This window comes from Chamaea fasciata, unplaced genomic scaffold, assembly GCF_029207755.1.
Source record: "Chamaea fasciata isolate MVZ Bird 193981 ecotype frontalis unplaced genomic scaffold, bChaFas1.0.hap1 SCAF_4, whole genome shotgun sequence".
Lineage (NCBI taxonomy): Eukaryota > Metazoa > Chordata > Aves > Passeriformes > Sylviidae > Chamaea > Chamaea fasciata.
In genome coordinates this window covers 18,083,947-18,108,711 of record NW_027094089.1, presented here as the reverse complement: position 1 = coordinate 18,108,711, position 24,765 = coordinate 18,083,947, and the positions used below count along the sequence as shown (strand labels likewise).

The 24,765-nt window shown below is 41.7% G+C and overlaps 1 protein-coding gene across 4 annotated transcripts in view; it reads right to left on the bottom strand.

Annotated features, from left to right (window-relative positions):
• The window catches only part of UBAP1 (ubiquitin associated protein 1), a 33,191-nt gene extending 9,676 nt beyond the window's left edge, over window positions 1-23,515 (bottom strand). For 2 of the 4 annotated variants that reach the window (XM_066180922.1, XM_066180925.1), the window contains exons 1-3: window positions 22,714-22,809; window positions 5,135-5,175; window positions 687-811 (exon numbers count right to left, since the gene is read on the bottom strand). In XM_066180922.1, the coding sequence (XP_066037019.1) occupies window positions 687-811; window positions 5,135-5,168 (159 nt within the window). In that variant the 5' untranslated portion in view covers window positions 5,169-5,175; window positions 22,714-22,809. Of the gene's footprint in view, window positions 1-686; window positions 812-5,134; window positions 5,230-22,713; window positions 22,810-23,485 lie in introns of those variants that run through there. The other 2 variants (XM_066180924.1, XM_066180923.1) reach the window with 2 other exon arrangements.
• Window positions 23,516-24,765: the final 1,250 nt, after the last annotated feature.

Sequence of the window (24,765 nt, the reverse complement as noted above, 5' to 3'; positions counted from 1 at the left end):
AAAAGCAGAACCACCAACAGCAATCTGTCACAGACAAAGTAGAAGCAATCATTAATTGGGACTGGTCAAGGAAAATCATGGGTCTAGATGAGAAAACATAATTCAATTAGACTTCTGTATCACAACCTGCATTTGGAGATTAGATTTCCAACAGTTACCCTAATGCAATTGATTTTATGCTACTAGCTGCTTATTTTACCAGAAACATGCTCCTCAAGAGAGGGAAGCCATCAGTGTACCAAGCTGTAATCTGTTCACCCCACAGCTTGGAAAGAATTCTCACTCAGAACTACACAGAAGAACACACAAGAACTACAGAGAAAATAAGAACTGAAAATTATGTCATTGCCCATGTGTATTATTCCTTAGGATTTTGAATCTTAAAAATTATATTCAAATTTCATCAAGGTAACATTTAGAACTAACTACTAAATAAAACCACCATGCTTCTTTGAAGCAGACAGACTAAAACAAATGCTTAAAAATAAAAGCCTAATGGCTTTTTAAAGCAATAAAAAATTAGAAGCTTTCTGCATGACCCATCATATTTTACTTATCTGTATATCCCAACAGATCTTCAAGAAATACAAGACTGTGTGCAAACTGTGACAACTTGGAATGTATAGCAACATGGGCTGGGGCCAGGGGTGACGGAAGAGGAAGGAGGAGGGCAAAATATCACTTACCTGGGCTTCTCTGACAAGCTGAGAGGAATCAGACAGACAGAAACCAATGGGTAATCCAACCTTTGCTGGGGTCTTGAACTTGTCTCCTATCTTAAATGGGACATCATCAAGGTAACTGAAAGGCCCTGAAATTAGTATGAGAAATTGTATAATGAAAAAAAACCCCACAACTCACAAATTTCATGCTTTCAATTTGGGCTCAGCTCACTTTGCTGTGTTTGGAAGCTATTTCATCTCCACAGCAGCATCTATACCAGAAAACAACACAAATGTAGTTTGAAGCTGATTGGACCTCAGTGTCTCAGTTTAGTTTAGGGAGTTTCCTCAGAGATTGCTTAATTCCTAAATTCTAGCCCATAACTGATCAGAAAAAAAAAAGGCAAACCCTGTCACAACCACAATCCACAGATTTTGACATCAGTGCAACCAGAATCTTAGCTTCCTTTGTGACAACACTTCTTACACAACTGGATGCTGAAGCTCTCCTGAACACTGTATTCTCTCTCTATAAAAAGATCCATTATTTTTTGTCATACTCAAAACAGATTTTAAAACTACCCAGCTTTAGAACAACTAAGATAAACTACAATCCAGGTTTTGACATACAAGTAGTAAGTAGCATTTGGACTGAAGTGGTCACAAAGGCAAAGCAATGAACCAAAGCCATTCCACTTGAAACAAAACACATTGAAATACTAAGACTATTTAGCACAGCAACTCTAAATTTTGAAAGAAGGCAAACTAACTTTATCAGGCTCTACATGTGTCATTTTTCTTCTAGGATGACACTTTTCCTGCAAATTCACAAGGCAAAAACACTTAGAACTCAACCACCTCCAAGCAGCCAGACTATTCATGTGTTTTCCTTGAGCAACTGCAAAGAAGTATGAGAAAACCCAAAATACAAACTAAACATCTTTTACATTAACTGAAGGTGGTCTCTTGGCTTACTGGTCTAAGCCTTTGGAATCACAGGCAAGGTTTCTGGCACCTGTAACAATCTGAGGACCTACAATCATTTGTAGCTTCTTCCTGAGTGATACAAATACAGAAAGAACTTAGTGGCAACATCTAAGATGGTGTTCAGTGACCAAGCCCTTGCTTAATGCACTGTGACTTGCTGGTTTTATCTGACCCATTTTCATACTCAGACGGCAGTTTAAGTACTGTTTGTGTTCCCTCACTGTTGATTCATCTACAAGGCAACCACAGGCTCCCAGAGGGTGAGCAACTTCCATAAACAAGAACATCCTGTCAATTTGCAGTTAAAAGCTTCTATGCCGCAATTACTTGAGCTCTCGCACTACGCACACACTGGGGCGTCACAGAGTCCTACTAGGACACTTTGAAACGATCAGGATGAACAACCTACATCCCATCTGCACCTCCAGGATGACAAAAAAAATGCTCCAGGTAGAAGACAACAGTATTTTCAGTGATCCTTACTGGGAATCCCATACCCAAGCATTGTACCCAGACAGCACTTCACTTACCACTCTTTGCAACACAGCATCCAAGTTGTACCTGAGCTGATAATTCGAGAGCCTGATAGGCCAAATCATTTGCTTATACAGAAATAACTGTGGCAGACTCCGCAGCCAGAGTGGTAAATCATGGCCAGAGCAGAGACAACCAGATCTGCCAACCGCTGCTACCACAGCCTGCTTAGTCCCACTGGCCGAAGTCCTGCTCTAAGCCAGATGATCCAAGCACAGCAAGATTACCTCTTTACATGGATCTCCCAGCCCAAATTGCTCAGCTTGCAAATCCTTGTCTTACTAAACCTCTTGACAATATGTAGTGGCCACTTCCACTTGCACAGCTACACCTGAAGCAGATACCAGCCACAGAGGGTACAAGCACAAACATTTTTGTTTACATACCAGCAATCTTGTATTGCACAGCAAATAAAAAATACTAAGCACACCTAAACTTGCTATATTGACAGTTGCCAGCACAAAAGCCTGACTAAGGAATAAAAATATCCTATTTTCTCCCCAGTATACCGATTTTTTAATTACAACCCTTGCTATAACCTCATCCTGAATATAACTATGAGAAAAAGCCCATTAGCACGTATTAAAAACACCTCAAATGGTTTAGGACATTTGATGGCAAAAAGTCTGAGCAAAACACCTATGCACAAAGAATTCAGTTTGTTCCAGCCCAATCAGAACAGTACTAGCTTGGTGAAACTTAGTATCCAGAGAGCCAAGAATTCTTTTCTTTTTGTGAGCGGATCACAGTGAACACACTGAGGAGTAAAAGCTGCAAATTGTTTTAAATGCCACATTCCAGAGCAGTAAGGAAAAACCTACATAAAAAGGTATTATGAAAAACATTGCTACAACAGTCATGTGTTCAAGTGAAATGCCTTAAGTTTTTACGAAACTGTTACTAGTAAGTCTGTTAGCCACTTCATCCTTGTATCAGTTAAAAGCATACAGAGTAATTTCTGAGTATAGGCCTGGCAAAATATACTTGTTGGCCTGGTCTCTGCCACTGTGCTCTGTACTACATTCCTGGCACAACAAACACTATGAGAATAGGATTTCTCTCCACTTCAGTATAACCCACAGAAGTGTCCTTCAGTTTGGCACCAAAACGGAAACAACCAACCAACCAACCCCCCAAAAAACCCAGTTACCAGTTATGAATGGGGAACAGTTTTGAAACCATGTGGAACTTAGTTGCTGTGGTCATACAAACCACTCATACAATTGTCGGAAATCAGAGTTCAAAAGCTTTGAAATTGTATAGCAACAGCAAAAAAAAAAAAAATACAATACTGAAATATTGAAGCATCACACTTGGCAAAACCCACACAGGAAAAGGGATTCCTTTCCCTCCACTAATACCTTGTGTTTCCATCTTCATCTCCATTTGAACATGGTCCTGAGCAACCTGCTCTAGGTGACCCTTCCAGGGGTTTGGACATGACAATCTGCAGATGTCCCTGCCAGCCTTAACCATTCTGTAATTCAGTGACAGCCCTCTGACCTCAAATAAGCAGTTCAACAATAGTCACAAGAGATACATCAACTATATTCGCTGACTTCATCAGCCTGCCGAGACATGGAGCTGAAGGCAGCCATGGGGATGGATGCTCCACAGTAAGCCAAAACTCACTCACTATAGTAACAGAGGACTGAAACAATTGCCCTGATGACCTCTTAAGACATAATTAAGACAAGGAAGTTGCTCTACTACTCCTCAGAAACAGTACTGTGACAGTGTGATTAGGAACAGAGGGTACACAAAGCAGCAGACATGTTAACCAGGTAGCTCCATTTGTTTGGACTTTGTTATTTTGAAGTCAGAAGCGTGTTCCACCGTACCATCCAGTTCTGGGACATATTTAAGACATGTTGAATTCTAGCCCTGAGCAGCCTTTGCTAGTCTGTTTAGGCGAAAAGAGGAGAAAAATAAAAACAGACATAAAAGACAAACAGATCAGAATGTTCACAGAGATCATTTACAGACACAGAAGCAATTGCTGAATAGCTGGCAACTACCAAATGAAAGAATTAGTTATCTTGCAGCAGGGTCATTGGGCCACAGCAAAGGAGGAGACCATCTAAAACTGAAGTTTTGATAGGCTATTTTTATTGATCCTTAACCCAGTATTTAAGTGTGACATTTCTTATTTTGTTCTTCAACACTACACCTGCAAGACTGAAAAAAAAGCTCCAGGAAAAATGGAATTCCTCAGGACCCTTTTATTGGAAAACTTATCTAGTAAGATCAAGGCTGAATTTCTAAAAGCATTAGTTTGGATAGCCTGAAAAGTCATGATAACTGATTTGAAGAAGCCATATTACATACAACCAACTGAACTTTAATGTTCCACAGCAATATTAATTACACTCAAATTACACCCCATTTTCTAAAAAAACAAGGACATTACAGGCAAATAACTTATGATACCGATCACCTGCAGAACTGTATACATGTCATATGTACAAGACAGAAAAACAAAATCTCTTCTTCACCTGCCTTCTGAACCAGGTTAGTCCAATTTAGGAAAGAAATTCATGGCTGAGCAAAAACGAAGCACAATTCAATGTTGTATTAAAGGCTTCACTTTCAATTCAACTTCTCATGTGACTTCCACACAGATGCTACAGATCTAGTGTCACTTCAGCAAACACCTGAGCAGCTCAGCTTTGATTTTGAAGGGGAATTTGTTGGGGAAGGGGAATGTGTTATTCTGCCATGAAGGAACAGGGAACAGCCAGAGACTGATTTTCAGTTTAATGAGAGAACAGGCAAACACAGCATCAGAAAGCAACTATGCAAGAAGGAAGACAAGGCACTTCATTCCTAACAAAAAACTACTCAGAGGCCAAACAGATTAGTCTCTGTGGACTGTCTAGGCTAGGACATTAGCCAGCAGCAATAATAGGATTCATCCTGTTGAAAAGATACAGACGCCAAATTTCACTTACCATGAGAGTCGGATCCCAACTTCTTCGAAGCCATTTAGAACCTGAAAAACATTTTAAAACAGCTTGAACAACTTTGTATATGTAGCACAGAGTGAGTCTGTGCAGCTAAAGAGTCTTATCTCTAGGTTATGGAACACATTGCAGACACCTGATGTGTCTGTTCCCAGGACAGTTAAGCAAACATTTTTTAGCCTTGAAACCAGTTGAGCAGACAACTTAGCCCAGGGTTTGATAACTGAAATAGCAAAATAAAGGAAAAAAAAAAAAAGCCCAAACCAAAACAGCAAACAGCCAAGACACAATCAGGGTCATGAGGAAGACAGACGGTTACAGATCACAGCACTCAGAGGCCGCTCTGTCCCAGCCTCATGAAGTACACTCTGCCTCCCTTGGCATTAAGAATAGCTCTTCCTACTGGAAATACCACACTGACCCTCTTCAGTTTAATCCCTGCTGCTCTAAAAAAGGGATACTACCGTACTGGGTACGCAGCCAGTTAGCCAGCATGACACTTATCTAGACATACTGGGCAATGGACAAAACAGGTAAAAGATAAATGGTACCATGAGGAAGATATGTTGGATACACACAAGAAACCAATGAGAACAGGCCCCATCCACTGCCCACAGCATTTAGCAACAACTTCTAAAATTTGGAAGCAAATCCTACATGGCCAAGATGGTAAACACAGAAGTGCCTAGCCAGTTTTTAACAGAGAGTAGGCCTGCCTCATGAAATGTTGTTCATAACAAGATAGACTTAGCTGCCAGCTAGAACTCTGCTCCAGGATGCTTATGGTATACTTGATAACATGGGGTTTTTGCTAGATTAGAAGTACATCACAAGGTCTATCTCAAGACACCACAGCATAATTCCTAGAGTAACTGCATTTATTTCTATGTGCTCCTTGTAATATTAAGCATGACAAAGACTGAGAGTTGCCCTTTGTCTCTGAAGCTCTCCAGCTCACAGACTGAAATGCCCAACAGGTGTTCTTCAAAACCATGGAGGCCTCTGGTGCATCCCCACAGACAGCAGAGCACAACACGCCCATCATTCCCCAATCAAGACTCTTGGGGCTCATTCTTCCCATTGCAGATTCCAACTGCAAACATTATATATTAAAGGAAGGTGAGGATTACACAGCTTAGCTATTTCCTCCTTGCTGCTGGTGACAGGACTGAGGACAAGAAGAGTCAGTTTCAAGTACTCTAGGAAAAGTCCCTTTTGCGGTGCAAAGATCCCTTTCAACATCATGTCAAAACCAACAAGTGAACCAGCCCTGGCTAACAGGAATCCTACACAAAGCTAAAGTCAAAGCTGCACAAAGATCACCCAACTGCAACCAGACTTTGTGAAACACAGTGGGCAGATGCTGGGCCATGGGGAAGGGAGTCATGCTGCGCAAGTCCAGGTGCACACTGCACATAAAAACTGTGTGTCATCCTGCTTAATGTTTGTCAAGGTCTTTTCAGAACTCACCAACCTCTCTCAGCAGTGCTATTATGTCTGAAACTATTCCACTAAGCCAGGAACTAGTTCTGGCACCTGGTTCTCAGAAACAAACAAAACATTAAGGCTTCAAAGACAGAAAGAAAAGGAGATTGAAAAAAAGGAGGTAAAACAATGCCAAGTCTGCCATCCAAGTAAGGATATCAAGGGCAGAGCCACCAGACTACCCAGTAGAGCTGCATGTCAACCACTGGAGCTGAACAAGCCTTACCGGTCGTGCCCAGACTGCAGACAACAGCACATGAAATAGCTGCACTTTCAGACCCAGGTTTCACTGCCAGACAAGCTGCTGTGTCGGTAGTTCCCTTGTGTGAGAATAGCAATAAAGTTGTCAACTGGATTTGTTTTCAGTGAAAAAGCCAGGTGACACGTAAAATCAGACAGCCTTCACATCCTCACCAGTCCTCTGTTTGCCACTGGAGACTGCGCGGCACTGGATGCAAGCACTGCCCACTCTCCAGTGAACGTGGGAAAAAGCCTTTACACACTTCTTTTAATTTCTCACAGATCTTTTTTCTAGTTACTACCTCAGACTGAAAAGCAACTCCTTTTTCAGAGGATTTCGAAAACTTCTTATTAGAGAAAGTATCCTCCACACTTTGCCAAATTAAGTTGATAAGGGGGTTTGCTCAAGGCAGCACCAGTTACCGCTCCAGGGACATGAGTGGCAATATGTATAAATCCCAACAAGCCAAAACTGCACATCCAACTTCCAAGGAATTTTGCAGTAGCCTATCACTCTGGAGCTGCATAAAGTCTCAGTGTCACCCCACATAAGATACACGTATCTCGCTTTTGCTGCCCAGCCTGTAGTAAAATCCTAATGCTGACCTGGTGTCTGCATTAACTTCAAGACGTAGTAGAAAAATAATTCCTCTGCCATATGCAACAGCTTAATTAACCATAACTAGCTAAGGCACATCAGCAGCAAGGTAGTCATGAAATGGATCATTTCCAGAGCCAGTCACTTTAGATTCACATAGCATTTGAATTTATATCACACAGGTCTTCCTGATGCACTGTGAGTGTGCACTTATTAAGACACCATTAGTTTAGAAGGCACTTATCAGCAAACAAAACTGTTAAGCACCACACACAGTAACAGGCTGCCAGCCACATTTCATCACCCCCTTCACAAAGAAGGTTTAATTAAAATAGTGTCTTATGACTAATCAGATTTGACAGGCTAGTCAGGGACCACTGCTACAAGCATGTTGCTGTTGCTCTGTCCTCCTGGCTGAGAAAACAGTATTTGCATCCAGTTAGGTGGTTACTCACATTGTTACTACGATTCTGTGCATCATCTGAGTATTCACTACACCATGCAGTAAAGGTTTGCTTATTTTTGCTACCACTCATTTTGAAATATACTTTGAAATTTGGACTGCTTCCAAAGCTTTATTCCAAATCAGATGATGGACAAGTGAAGTACCACCACGGTTCCCTTTGATCACCAGACTCCAGAACAAGATGCCGAAGGGCATTGGTGGTAATAGCACATGGTGGCATGGATTTTGGCCTGATACTGCACATTGTAAATTGACAGTACAAAAAAATCTTTTTCAACACTTCTCCTGCCCTACCAGTTAGTTCCAGAGTACTAAAGTGTGTTCTTACAGCCACCCACAAGCTCTCTTCTATAAATGTAGACCTCCCTAGCCTCACTCCCTTGTTCTTGGTTCTGGCCAACTGTCCACAGAGAAGATCAGGGCTGCAAGTACCTAAAACTTATAAGGAACGGAAACAACCTGAAGTGAACTCCTCTAGATTCATCTGCATCATTTTTTACTTAGTAACACTGAGGCAGCATGTCAGCATTCTTAAAACCAGACAGTCAGAGGAACACAGCATAGCAAGAGCCCAGGATGAGGGCAGAGGACCTCAGAGTGATCACGACAGAAGGGGAGGGGGGACAGGGAAAGAACCATGACAACAAACAACAACACAAAGACACAGGAACAGAAGTGGCAAGGCAAAACTGATGACAGCCACAACTGGCACAGAGAGGTGATGAGCTGGAATGGCTTGAAGAGATAGAGGTGACCAAGGCAATCCACTGGGCATGTCACCACTTAAACCTGAATGACATTGAGTTGTGCAACCAGACAAGGAGAACACAGGAAAGCGTGACTTGGTGCAAGAGGGCAATGCCAAAGGGAGAGTCTCATCAACAGAACAGAACAAAAAAATTATTACAAAGAATGACTCATGAAGAGCTTCTGGGAAGCTGGAGTAGGTTTTTGCTTTTATTTCAATGTTTCTTCTACTTTCCCATGAGTTTGTATCTTCATTCCTTTTCTTTCAGAAGGAGTTCTGACAAGTTGGAAGTATCCTACCACTAATGATACCTGTATCATGAATAAAGATTTGTGATAATTCAAACCAATATAACTATTTGGCAAGAAGAACTGGACTCTTGCTGCTGTGTTCCTGAGTTTGGGGTGCAAGCATGTCTAGATTCCAGACCACGTGAATTCTCTAAAGTAATTTCCACCTAAAATTCAGATAAATGAAAAATGAGTAACTTATGGGTGAAAGGAAACCATAATGCCTTAAGTTATCAACCATAATCAAATCAGCACATATATGATTTTCAGAGAAAGAGACATGATCTTGCAATTTCCATTTTACCTGCTAATACATATTGTGCAGTCTATACACTATTAAGGATGCACCGTTCAGTCTGAAAACTACAAAAACAAAAGGCAGAAGAAGTAAAAAAAAAAATTTCCTGCTTACATTACATTAATGCACTACTGATTTTACAGTACAGAAAAAAGTAAAAATCACTTCAAGTGATTGATTTCTAATGGTCACAGGTGTTCAAAATTTATACAACATTTTCAGTTTTCACTGTACCTATTTGTTTCAGTGCAAGTGAAGGGCTATAACCAACATCAGGATTCTGTATATATAGCTTCAAACAGCAAAAACAGAAGTCAACAGTGCCTGTTGCTAAGAGAAAACAAAAGTTAAGTTTCTCATATCCAAGCTTCATCTATGTAAGTGCTCAACCACTGCTACACAACTCAGATCTGTTACGACCTCTCTCAGCAAAAAGCTGGTAAGTTCACTACAGTACAAAACAGATTCCATGCTTTTACTACAATATCCAAATAGATGACATCATCCCAAAACCTGCAGCAATTGCTTCTGCTTTATACCTCTAAGAGTTCTGCAAACAAGAGCACATGGAGGTACTCCCTCGCAACAAAGCACAGTGATGTTAAGCCACTGGTAACAGCTCTCTTGATAAAGTTGTACAACTACATGTGACATACTGCTACTACATGCCTACAACACCTCCCCCTCCCCCCCCAACCAAAATCCCAAATCAAGCAAAACAACAATAAAAAACCAAACCAAAACCCAAAGCCAAAAGACCCCAAGACCCCCAAAACAAAAACCCACAAAGGAAAGAAAAAACCCCACCTCTTTCACCAGCCCTAACAGAAAAGTAAGTTCTAACTTTATCTATAGTAACTCCTCTTAAGTGCTACCACAATCCAGGAGATAAAGTAAATTAAATTCCTTAGTCAATTTTAAGATTGACAGAAACAAACCAAACCCTCCTTGAAGCCAACACTCCTAGGAAGTTGCTACCCAATTTTCAAGGGGCACCAGTTATATCTAATTATATCTTCATCTTATGGGATACAAATACAAGTGGTCATTATCCTGTATTTAACCATTCAGAGTAGGGCTTACACTGACAAGATGGGGCTTCAGGGAGGAAATTGCTAGGTATCCCTGCTGCATACATATCCCCGTGAATCAACAGTCCAAGCAGCTGTGATCAGAGACCTAAATCTGAAGAACAGCCTATATCAAACTAATACAGTTTGTTATTACTAGTGCAATGACTGAGGGGCAGAGGGACAGGAACAAATAAAATGGCACTTTCAAAAGCATTGTTCAAATACATAAGTAGGAAGGAAAGAGAGAAAAGACCCTGAAGAATAGGATTGTGTGCAGACCACATTACTGGATTACAAGACAACACTAATAATGGTCACAACATCCATTATGGGGTTTGGCATGCGGATGTTCAATTGCGTCTTCCTAGCAGTAATAAACATCAGGAGACTCTGATTCTTCAAATTGTGCCATCCCTTAACATGACATACAGTTTGGCTGGTTAAGGATGTAAGGTTTATAACTGACAGCAGACAGCTCCATTCCTCTTTTAAGGTCATGACTATGTGTTTGAAACATAAGGTAACTTGCCATACAGTTCACACAGAAATCAGGGACAATCCTACAATGGCTGTGGAAATGAAGCACACTAATACACCAGGTTTTTAGTCACTTGTTGACTTATCAGCCATACAGGTTTCCAACACAGTTGAAGTCTATACACCACACAAACCTCTAGAAATACAAGTTTCACAGGCAACAGCATAAGGAAACAGAAAAGTACTTACAGACAGCCCTGTGGTCAAAGCAGATCAGGGCAAGCTTTTCCTTTGGCCAAACACTGATATGCCAAACAACAGCATGGAAGATGCACCCATTCTAAATTCATATTTAACCGTGGCAGCAAATGGGTGACCTTTTTAAAAAGGACTCTTTCCAGAAAACTCAATCCTGCCACAAGAAAACCATTTGCAACAAACATCTAAGACTGGTCTGATTTCCAGACTCCCGAAACTTGGGCATAGTGCAGGGTCTGTTCATCCAAGAGCAGATGTGTATTTTAGAGTGCAGTTTAGTGATTTTTACCCAGGTTATTTAAAGATCAAGTAAACAAAACAGCTGAGAAAAAAAGTGATGTGTTTTCTTTTCTTTTTTTTTTTTTTTTTTTTTTTTTTACTTCAAGGTCAGCTTCACTAATCTACAAACTACAATACCACCAAAAAAAAGAACAGTAAATTAGAAATAGAGGACTAACTTCCCCTCCTTGATGCACAAAAGAAGCAAGACAGAAATTTGATAGATAAAAATATAAATGTGCCATCCAATTCCTACATTATAGGAAAAAAGTGAAGATGATGATCCAGGACTCATACTAGCAGTGAGGGCTGCAATAATCTCAATGCAGTAATGAAACAAGTCCCAGATTTGATGAGCAGAGCAACTGTTTTTAACTGCTATTTTCCTGTATCTAAAGTTTGGATAGCAAATACCTACCAATTTTGAGAGTTTGAAACTGTCAGGTGGTAAGCATCTGGTAACTATCAACAAATGTAGCTACTTCAGCTTAATTATCATAAGATTTCATACTACTACAAAAGAGTCAATTTTTTCTAAGCAATCTTAGCACTAACCAGAGCCAGGCATGTGCATTAGCTTTCCTCATTAAACACAGCACTTTAGAAGAAAGCCAATATTACAACACAACCCTTCTTGAGTGAAAGAGACTGCTAACAGCTAGTTTCAACAACAAAATAACCCACTTACTCTGTTCTTTTGGTAACGATGCATGGAAAAGCAGTGGAATATCCTGCACATTTAGAATGTATGCCTGCAACCCAGAATATCACAAACTAATTAAAATGCCGCTCTATTTGTTGCAGTGGTACTTCAATATGTAACAAACTGATTCAGAAGTACTTGAGTATTATTAACACTTCAGACCTGTCCCAGTTATGAATGAGAGCTAGACAAACACTCTCAAAATGCTGCTAGCACAACAGAGTAAAACAGCTTTTAATCCAATAATCACAACATAATCTTTTTAGTTCAAAAATAACAATCTCTGCAGTTTCAAGCTTTTTGTTCTGATACTCCTTAACCAAGAGAGGTGACAGGTAGCTGATCTGGTACTACTTGGAAATAAGTTCAACTTTGTTGACCATACCAGGACCTTCTCCGAATAACAACACAACAACTCAAACTATTTTGGTACATATAGCAATCTGTATTAAATAATATTTTCAATATTTACTTATTAACCAGAACTTAATTAATTTAAATACATTACAACAATTAAATGACAACGTAAAAATATCCATTCCAATGAAAGCTGTAGGGTTGTCATCTTTTCCCTGTTAAAACTCAGAAGAGAAATCATAATATTTGTAGATAATTATGGTTTTGGTTATAAATTTGGTGAAATATTAACACTTACGGAATTACTTTAATGAAGAAGACAAAAGAAAAATCTATCAGGAAATCAAGTTGGCCAAAGTTTTTAAATGGAAAAATAAAATCTGCCAGCAGGTCAAATATCACTTGCAATTCCTCATATTGAATCTCAGCCAAAATGTGCGCATCTTGCACTGTACAAGAATAATAAGAACAGTGTTATACTACTATAGATACATCAATTTTTCTTTTTATACTTGGGTCACGTGCACTACCCACTCTTACCACATATTTAATATCTTCCCAGCAAAATTCAGCATGGTACTGATAGAAAAAATAACACGTTACATTAACAATTCCACCTCCAAACAACCCTGCCTGTCCTGAAGCAAGCAGGCTGAAATACTGATATTCAGCATGGGAGCCATTATTTCAGATCCTAATTGCACACTTGGCCCAAGCAGTTTGACTACACATCAGGCCAACAACAGCCTTCTCCCATGCCCAAAAGGATCTCTCCCATCATGTGGATAAAACTTGATGTTTTAAAACTTGTTAAACTGTTTCTGATGTCCCTGCTTCCCACTAATTCATCTTATTTCTCTCAACTAAAAGAGCCACATTCTACGAATAGAAATTCCCTGCAAACTCACTTGATTCAATCATGGAATGTTTTGAGTTGCAAGGGACCTTCAAAGATCATCTAGTCCACACACTCTGTCACAGGCAAGGATACCTTTTTTTTTTTTCATTAGGTTGCCCAAAGCCCCATCCAACCTGTCCTGGAACACCCCGAGGGATGAGTTATCCACAGATTCCCAGGGCAACCTGTTAAGATCCTCACCACCTTCATTTCTTCCTTATGTTCAGTCTCAATCTTCCTTCTTTTCCGTTTCATCTTTGAGTGTTGCCATTTTCCAGGAAACACCCCAATTCACCATAAATTAATCAATCATTCTCCAAATACGCATACATGGAAGGAAGAGCTCTAAACACTTCCTGCTCCTGAAGCAACTAAGATATGGTCACAGGACACGTGGAAAAATGTGGCCTCCAAAACACTTTTTTGTGAAGTGACCACAAAAGCTCATAGCATCTTAAATCCCACTGATTTTCAAAACATACCTCATGAGGCTTGGTTTACCTTTACCTTGAGTGCTAATGTGAAAAACCCGAATTCATCCTAGGTGCCATGGGTGTGACATTCTTCACAAGCTTATTTGACTTTTTCTGGGGTTTATGCATTTCTCCAACACAGCAACATGTTGACGCCTTAAGTTTTAGCTTCCACGTTTTTCAGATTCTGTGCTGCCTAGGTGTGTAGTTCTGAGCCTCACAGGAAGTGTTAGTAAGCCTTCTTCACAGAGTAAGTAGACAAATCTTTTCCCAGATGGAGACCAAGGACAATGGTTACAAGTTTTCAGGCCCAAAAACATAAACAATGGTGCACTGAAGAGAGAAAACAAGAAGGATGGGATTTCATAATCTGACGCTGTAACTGGACAATTAACCCCAATATGCAAATGGACCAAAACTTATAAAAGTGTGAGGCCTTGTGACCAGTTGTCCATGTTGTGACCATTTTGGGTATGCCTTGGGTGTAGCCCTGGCCAGGCTCTTGTCCTGCCCAAGCTGTATCCTTACAGGCCTTTCAGTAAATACCTACTTCACACTCTTAGCTCTGTCCAGTCTATGTTCCAGGTCAGCCTTCCCAAGGCATCAATGTCACTGGTATAGTCTCGGCTCATTTTGTCCTTAATTCATGCGTCACTCCTGTTTAGCCAACAGGCATCTGTCTTGATCTAACCCATCTTATCAAGACTGAGACAAGAAAATAAGCATAGACAGAAGTACACATCTGAAAAAATGCCAGGTTTTGCAAAACTGAAGGATGAAATTAAAAGACCAGGAAGAAAACAACCCTTCATCACTGTTCATGAACACTCACTTCAGCTACTGTTATATGTTCACTGAGCTGAGGCCTCATCAGGGACATGCTCCTTACCTGACCAACTCAACAGAACAAAGGAGTCAAACTGAGATTCAAAAAATGTATCAAGCAAGTGAAAAGATGGTCCCATGGCAGTAATGCCTAAAAACCAATCTTGTTTCACCTCCAGGCATAGTATCAGTAAATCCTGCTTTCAAGTCTTCCCACTCAGTCCAAACAGAACTGAGTGACTGCATTAAATAGATGAGCTAGATGAGAAATACCATGGGTAGACAATACCAAATTGCATTTCACTAGCAGAAGTAATATTTTTAAATGAAAAAAAAAATTCACTTGCTTTAATTAACAAGGAACTGGTGCATACCAGAGCATTAAGAGCAGGAAACCGATTTAAAGTGAATAGTACCTTCTTTATTGTTTCTTGCAATGGCTTGTAAACTTTAGGAGAGGCTAGAACTGGTAAAAAGATGATGTTTTGCCCTTTAAAAACACATAGTAACAGAAGCATCATTAACAGCTATCAAAACAAACAAAAAAATGCCCTGTTTATGAAAACAACAACAGACACTTGAACAGCTCAGCAAACTGTCGGTATCCACACTGATTGTACTTCTGAAACAATTAATTTAGAACACAGAAAGGTAAGTTGCCTTGAGCAAGCTTGCCTAGCGTAAAAAAATATGAATTTACCTCTGAGGAGCGAAGTGAAACTGAGATTGCCCTCAGCTATAGTGGATCTATTACAAAACAAGAGCATGATAAGTAAATGAGCTGCTTGCTGTGTTTTATATTAGCAAACTTCATGGGCCCACACTACCTGAGGGCAGTATACTCAGTCCTGAGCAGAAACATCTTCCTTACAATCTCCTAATTTTGTAGTTCTCAAATAGCAAGTGCCCTTCTATTAGGGGCTGCTTAAATGGCCTGTAATCCAACTACAGATTGAAAAATTCAGGAATGGAAACCACAAGCAAGAGGGAAAAACCGAAGAGAGACTGTACATCTACTAAACAAGGTTTATTCTGTGTGTACAACTGCTACAGCTGAGGTTACTAGCAGTGAAGACACACAAACATGCAGAAAATCTTCACCCATCAAGAAGAAAAGTTGAGAAACTATCTGAGATGTACCTTTCAAGGATGCTCCAGCTGCTACACTCACCTTCACATACTGCTTCAGAAAGACATTCTATACCACAGATGTCATTCCTCCCTCCCTGCCACATTCCCACAAAGTACTCGGTAGATCCATAAGCATCACAAAATAATCTCCTCACTCACCCACCTTAATTCCTACTCTTCCTATTTAAAATGAGCTTTAAGATTTAAATTTCCTCACTGAAAACAAACTGAAGGGGTATGCTTTCCCGCTATGTAAGACAACAAGTCTACCCTCCCAGCACTGCAACCCTACTTGCAGGTAATGTTTGGGCAGGTAAATCTAAGGAGTAGCGTAAAAGTCTGCACTTAGAGAGTGAATTTTCTATCACCAATGCACAGAGCAAAATCCACAGACTTGCAGGGTAGTAGGAGACGGACATACGCACCCAATCACAAGCCTCCCAACAGTAAGGGCATTTGGATATTGAACTTTCAGTGCTCCAGTGGAATGGAAAAGAGAAAAGAAACCTAAGACAAGGAAAGACACTGCTTTCAGATGAAATGTAGATACCTACAGGATATTTATAATGCCAGGAACTACACACTTCTCATTAATTTTCTTTCTTCTGCGGGGAAAGTACTTTTGCTGAAATTCGCTCATACCCTCAGCACCATGTAGCTCTTATAGGAGACTCCAAAATACCCATCCAAGGCCCTTAACCAGCAGTGAAACTGTCCCTGTTTTGCAGGTATGAGGAATAAGGCAAAAAGCTGAAGCAGTTTGCCCACAATCATCCAGCTCAGCGAGCAGCAAAGTCAGAACACAACCTGTGCTTCCCCAAACCCACCATTACCCCAGGAATCACACTGCAGTTTCTCAAGTTTGGAACAGTACCTATTTCCTACCAAATTACTCCTATTCAGTATTTTTCATCTCACTATAAAAGCCCCAAGGATGAACTTCAGATCTGAGCATGAAATTTAGTGTAGTCCAAACTTTATTTTTAAGTTACTACTTCCAATTAATTTAAGTCTGTAATTTTGTTATACACTACATAGCCTGTCTCATTTAGTAGTATAAACTTTTTCCCTACACATCAGGAAGTTCTTCAGCAGATACAGTAATAAATGCAAGCCCCAGAACACTTAAAGTAATGAATAACTAAACAGAAATAGCTCATTTTACGTGCAAAAAGAAACCTTCAGAGATGCATTAGCTTAATTGTCTCAGGACGTTTTGACAGATCTGACTCAGCTTCAATAACCTAGCCTTACTTTATTTTATAACTAGACCAGAGTAGGTTGCTGGATGAAGTTGCCTCGTGACCACGCAAGCATCATCCCACAACTTCTCTCCAAACATTTAAGGCTGGCAAGAACACACGACTGCTGACAGCACAGAGATCTCTCCCAGTGGACCATCATAATAACCATGAAACAGCAGCAAGATGATTTTTTTAAGCAGCAAAGTGGCAATACTGTGGCCTGACCACTCCGCCTCTGAGCTATCAGATTTTCTCCTGCTACCTGAGAATCAGTCCCAGCCCGCCCCTCTTATAATCCATATGTCTGATTCAATTCAACTTTAGGAAATTAATCCAGTGCTGCCTAACAACAGAACATGAGTATCAAATTCAGATTCCTGCAGGAACAACAAATTGCAGGAGAAATCTGCCTCAAAAGAAGACTAGTGTAAAATGGATACACAGCTTCTGTCTCAGAATTAGGCAAATCCTTTCCATTACTTGGCAGAACCTATTTACCCAGAGTACAGCCAGATCCACCGAACTAAACATGGCTACATTTCACCTGTTCATCTCCAACATCATAACACATACAGAACACCCCCAGAGACAGGCAGACTTTCAGAACTGTACAATAACTGCATTGCAATACGGGAGCGCAGTATGAGCAGGGTGACATTACCACGTCACAAAAACAGCCATCACAGTCATTCTGCCAGCAGAGTTTCCAGAGTCCATCTCCAACTTCAAAAGCAGCTCAGATCACCACGTCACTCATGCCAAAACCAACTTCTTCACCTTTGCCTTCCTTCATTTATCTTTCATCTTATAATACAGCTGTGGATTCTGTAAGCTGAATTTATTAAAGCTTTTCCAGTTTAAGACCTTCACATAGATGAGATTACAGACCCTAACAGTATTACTTTCATATTCACACTTGAATTTGATAGCTCTCCCTTTGCATACAAATTCAGAAATATTCAACAGTGTTAGTTAAAAGCAACAAGCTTTTTACTGTCTTTTCTTGGATTTTCTTTGCAAAAGGGACATGAAATTACTAAGCACTTTCTTCCAGGTAAGTGAACAGAAAACATGTATTAGGCTCCCTTCCATAAGCAAGAATGAAGCCTCTAACTACAGATGCTTTTTTTTTTCCCTTCTTCTTAAAAAAGAATATAAAGGTACTTTCTGGAAAGAGCTCTTTTGTATATTGTTACAAACACAGCAAGCAAAATGAAACTAAATAATCCTTCACTTGTTTTCTACCAAGAAGTGAAACAGACTGTCAACAAACTGCTTGTGGTGACATAATACTTAATTAAAAGATTAAGAACACATTCTTTTCTTGGAGGCTATGCAGCATAAAGCTTTTCTGCCCTATTTTATCAAGCACAGTTTCATTCCAGATGATTAATGGTGATTTTATTCAAGTGTCCCTTTCCTGCTACATGTACCTCCTATATTTCCAAGTCAAATTATTACACACTACTATGCAAGGACACCACATGATGGTATTAGTCATTAGGGTGGAACCCAGTGTGGCTTTGCTGTATCACAGAAGGAAACATTTCAAGTTTTAACAAGTACTTCAGAGAGAGTTAATAAACTCAGAATCTAGTTTTATTTTAGCACTCAGAATTGATGAGGTGTACCAAACTGAACACACGAGCATTTCCTTGTGCCTAAATTAGGCACAGGGCTAAAACATGACACAGCACAACTGCTAACAGCCACTCTTTGAAACATACCCTCCCAAAATCAGGGAATAAATCTCATCAGTCATTTCAGTCATGGCTTCCTCTGCAGCTGGCCTAGAGATGACAAATGGTGCAAGCACAAACACATACATAAGGAAGAAGCTTAAAAATAAAATCTTTCACATAATCTAGTACATAGTTACCAAAAATGCTGGGCTCAAGTAACACAGACCAAACAAGAGCTCACAATTCTTTAATACTGCTTTCCACTAGACCAACCATCAACAGCTAAATCCACAAATTGTACTCATATGCAGATAATCCTCCATAAGAAGAACTGACTACATCCTGGATAGGACTCATCTTCTTCTGATTTAAAAAGTTACACTCGTGTAAGAGTTTCTAACACAAAATGCAGCTGAGATAATACAAGCTCAGTCAGTTACAAACTCTAATACTACTAATGCAATGTGGTGTTTTGAACCAATCTGCTTTCCCTCTAGAAGGGAAGATTTAAGCCTAAATTAGAGAAATGATATTGTGTTCCCCTTTTGATGTAATTCTGTGTTTCAAGTACATTGCAATCTTAAGAGATTCTGGAAAGACCTTGTAGCTTTCAAAAATGAAAAACCACCAAACCGAGTCTGGGCACACAGTCTGTCTTTTAAAAGTTTCCCATCCACAGGAAAGACAGCATTTCTAACATTTAAGAAAAACGCCTTTGCACGAAAGGATTTGGAATAAATCTAATAATGTGAGAGGGGGAAAGTCCCCAGCGCTCAGGTTCTGATGGAGACTTCAGCACAAGACTACACTGCCTGGAAAAGGTCATTAGGGACACGGAACACGAGCTTATTCAAACCAAGTCAGAGGGTCAAAGCACTGAGCAATGCACTTGCATACCAGAGAGGATTACCTACCTAAGTAGTTAACACACAACAACTGTGAGCTCAGGCTTGTATCGATCAACTGCACTAATCCCAAGGGTCGATTCCAGAGTGGTATGTGATGCAAGATCAATAGCTCTGCCTTCCCAGTTATCAGCTTAAGCACACACAATGCAGGGATGAGAAACCAACCTCTGATGCACCCTAGACGACCTACTTTTTCAAACAAGAAAACTATTCACAAATTGTACATAACCTTTCTTTGCTTTTCCTTCAAAGAATTGTTTCCACAACAGCTTCAGAGCTTTCCAATTATGGCTCCACTAAACCTTCCTTACGATGACATTGATCTGAATTGCACTGATCAATTTTAAATAGATAATCATGCCTTTAGGTAGAGATCATTGTAAAATGACAGCTGAAACTCTGGAGTTCATGATTGAAGAGACTGGGCATGAACATATTCCCAGTCTCCTCAATATTGTTTCTAGTATATGATTACGCTAGAAACAAAATACCAGAGAAGGTTGGACAGAAGTTCTGTGCAATAAGGAAAACTAAATTTCTCACACACCAATTTATCAAAACATTCAACCTAACATCAACTGTAAAATATGAGAACAGACGGCTGGATATGGACAACAATTATCAATTAGCTACACTGAACAACGAGATTATCAATCCCTAGAATTTGTGAAAGCAACAGGAAACCATAAGCTTACACAAATTAAAAAGGAGGATGACTAAGGTGGCACCTTCCGTGTCATTACAGAACTTCTGCCACCAGTACCAGCCAAAACAGCTCCGGCCGTCACAGTGTGACAGATGACGCTGGATTGGTCCAGAAACCTGACTCCATTCTGTCAGTTACAAGCTTTTGTCTCGAGGATAACAAAACATCCCGTGAATAATGGAGATGGAGCTCTTCCACGAGTTTTTGATGATTTTTCACCATTACAATTTTTCTATCCATCAACATAAACAAAACAGGAAATCTCCCAGCTGACCAGTATACTCTTTGAATATTCTGAAAATTTAAGTTCTCTTCACTAACAGATACTAATACTTATTGATTCACAAAGCTTAGATCTGAGAGTTTCTTGGTTTTCCCTTTGAAGTTTCATGTCCCCTTGTTTCAGCTCACACTTGAACAGCACTTTAGTAGCAGCAACTTCTTCCCTGACTCCTTTGTTCCATAGGTCACACACAGAAAAAAACCCCCCAAAAAACGAAAGGAGACATCAAAGTGCAGGCCAAGTACAGGTGTTGAGGCAAGGAAAGGACCATTACTTTCAGTTTTGTTTCTGAGACTAAACCCACAAACTGGTAAAAGCTGCTTAAAAACTACAATCTTTCCTGTCTCTCTGCCCTTAGAATTAAGGTACTTGCCTAAAAGTTTTAAGCCACCCAGTGGCAACGGCAACCTTAAGAACCACTGGCACTTCTGAATTGCAGCTCTGTGTGTACAGGAAACTGAAGTCCTTGAGCATCAATTCTGCCTGGTGCTGTAACCCAGCACCACTGCGCACATGCCTCAAAACATTCCGTATGCTGCTGCCTCAGCCCACCCTACAGCCCGTGGCTGATGCACAGCTACACAGATTTTCCCTCTGAAAAAAGGGAAGGAGGCCAAAACAACTTTTTTCCCACTCTTACCTGAAAAATGCCAGGAAACCAGCAGTTGCAGGAGTGCCTGCAGAGGAGCAGAAAGTCCCATGCTCCAAGACTGATAAGGGAAGGTGAGGAAGAGGTCTGGCTAACTGCAGCACTTCCTCTTTCTCCTCAACACCCTGGATCACATCTGGAGTAGGAGTAAGATCCCCCTGACCAAGCTCCCACAAAAGCCTCTTAGTCTCTTGAGAGACTGTGGGATGCAGCAAGTCTTCCATCAGCAGCACAGCCATTGAAGAGACATCAAACACAACCCATCTGCCCCTTAGTTTGGCAACACTCACTGGCCAAAGTGAGTCACATAGGAATATCGGCCTCGAAGTGCTTAAATCCAGAACGAATACATTTTACTGGGTCCGGGACGGCAGCTATATTAGTTCCACAGCCAAGCGCCAGAGTCCACCTGGTTATCTCCTCTCTAATGAGACAACATCAGTGTCGTAACATTTCTCTATGGCTAGGCTTTTTTCACTTGTCTGGAATTTTTAATGGCGTGGGGAATAAAAACAATTGACGAGGTGGCTATTCACTTTCATCTATTGTTATTTCTTTTACTAATTAAAAAAAAAAAAGCAAACCTAACCTTCCCTGTAGTAGGATAAGCAGCCCTTGAATTATACTAAATATAAATAAATAAATAAATGCACGGAATGTCTTACTTCTAGTAAGCACTGAGCAAGAGGGAACGCAAAGCATTATCAGGAAGTTAGAAACAATTAAACTGAAGTATTCTTACACCAACGTATACATCCATGGGATGTTTGCGTATCAAACTCTGAGAAAGATGTAGTCAAAAGCAGAATAGCTAACTGGAAAAGATCCAGAAACAGGCGACAAGCATAAAAGAGAATTGTAGAACTACAACCCACGAAATAAAGATGACTGGATCTTTAGCCTACAAGGAGATGCAGCCAAAGACTGAATACTCCATGATTTAGCAGAACTCTAAAGTTACAAGTAGCATAGGGAAGATAAGCACTGTGATTTGCACAGCAGAAGAGGCAGAAATTAGCAAGTTACCTGAAGGCAGACCCGACACACACCACACCCCCAAAGAAAATCAGATGTTTGTTTTGGTTCTTCACGGATTTAGTTACTGCGAGGAGGCACTTTCGAACATCACGGACACCAAGAGCTTACTCGGATTACAGCAGCCACCAGGCAAACTCATCAAGGGCAAGCTCATGGGGGTTACACATTCCCTTGGCTCCAGCGGTCCCGGAAACTGCTGGAAAGCAGGAGCCTGTGGGACAGGAGCGTCACGCCGCCTTGCTACGCGAGTCCAGCCCAGGGCCGAGTGCCGGCACCTCACAGCGGCTCCACCGAGCGGCAGCGGAGGGTCCCTGTCCGCGGAGAAGACGAAGGGGCGCGGTCCGCACCCAACGGCCCCCGCCCGGTACCTACAGCACCCGCGGTCCCCGCCCGTACCTGCGGCGCCCCAGCGCCGCTACCCCACCCAGTACCAGCTTCTCCCCAGTCTAGCCCGGTACCTGCGGCCCTCGGCCCCGCTGTCCCGCAGTCCCGCGGTCACCGCCCGCCGTCCCTACGAGCCCCGCTCGGGACCGCCGGCCCCGGGCGACGCCATCTTGTCCGGGCCCCGCCGGCGGGATGGCGTCACGCCGTGACGTCACCTGCGCCCGCCGGGCCAATCGGGAACTGCGGGTGGTGACGTCACCGCCACAGGGAGGGGGCGGGGAGTGTCCGTGTGTCGTCCGTGTCCCTGCCCCTGTCCGTGTTCCTGTCGCTGTCGCCTGCCTTCGCTAGCCTCTGACCCTGCCCCTGTCCCATCCCTGCCCCTGTTCCATCCTCTTACCAGCTACTGTCCTTGTTGCATCCCTGACCTGCCCTTGTTCCATCGCTGACCCAGCTCCCGTCCCTTTCTTTGCCCTTGTCCCTGCCCGTGCCTGTTCCATCCACGCCCCTGTCCTGTCCCCTTCCTGCCCCTGTTGTTACTCCTGCCCCTGTCCCTATCCGTTTGTCTGTTCCTGCCCCTGTCCCACTCCCAGTGCCGTCTCTGTCCCTGCCCCGTCTCTGTCACTACCCCTTTACCTGCTCCAGTCCCTGCTTCTCTCCCTGTGCTGCCCGCGGGTCTGTCCCCAGCTCCTGCCCTGCCCGGGAGCTCCTCCAGAGCCTCCTGCGCCTCTCCGAGCTGTACATCGTGCCAGGGCTTCCCAAGGGGGCTGGTGAAGGTGGTGAGTGGGACACAGGCCATTTCATCCCACACCCGTCAGCCCCTCCTCCCAGCAGCCACGGCCGTCTCACCCTCCCGAGGCGCGCAGGGGACATTCCCGTTGCATTTTCAGCCTTTTCAGCGGTCCATGTTCCGAAATGGGGGGGGATTTGTCCGAAATGGGCATGGTAATTGTGTATGCGAGAGAGGATATGGAGAAGGGAGGTAATCATGACCAAAAATCATGATCAAAACTGGCCAAACTGGAATTACGGCTTGTATCCTCAGAGGAAACTGGAAAGCCTGAGAGGTTCTTTTATAGTTTCTTTTTCAGTTTAGCTTCTTACAGCACCCTTGTCTTTGGGGTTGGTTGGATGAAAACACAGGATAAAGGTCATAAAAATAATGTTGTATCAAGAAAATGTGTACTGATTCCGTGTGACTTGAGGCACCATCAGATATCAGGCGGTCAGAAGCTGGCTTTTTCTTAAAGCCTGTCTGCATATCACTCATTTTCTTTTTTTCCCTACTCTGCAATACCGCTGGATTGCTGGGTTTGGATCACATGAAGCTTTGCCTCTGAAATCATAGAAAAAGATTGCACGAGCCATGTGGACATCAGAAAAAGCACTCATCCTTCCACATGGGTCTCAAAGGGGTGCAATGAAATCCAGATACAGTGTTATCTATTTAATTTCCCAGCAATAAATGATTTCCCAGGTGGAATGTGTGGGAAAATGACTGTGGGGTAAAATTAGAGAAAACTGGGGAGTTATATTCGCATTCTAACAGAAGTCAACAGTTCAGAAAACAGACAGTGAAGCACAGTTGCAATTCCCTGGATGGTATGCGGTCAGCATGCCCAACTTCCCACACACAATCAATGCTAAAGGGGACTGAAGGGAGGGTGGAGCAGAGTGGAGACACCAGGGCCAGGCTCTGTTGAAATCCTGACAACAGGGTGAACTCAGTGGTGCAGATAAACTGTACAGCAGTTGAAAATCAAGGGGGAAAAGGAGATACCTTGCTGCTGAACCAGCTACTCTGTCAAGGTCACAAGTGCTCATCTCCATCCCGAAGGCTACCTCAGGTATGACACTGGCATTATCCACCTCCAAGGTACAACCACCCCCCACTCAACATGATATATGACTAGAGTTACTCAAGCTAGTGCAAAAATAGTATAAAAGCAAGTTTAAAATGGGGAGAAGTTAGGGAAGGTTCCACTGTAACTCCTGGGATTGACTGACTGATCAGGCTGAACCTGTAAGGACAACTGTACTGTATGTATGGTGATTGTTTATCTCGATTGCTCTGAATATGTTTTTGCAGCCAGATACTATCACTAGCAATATTGCACCTTAACATGTCA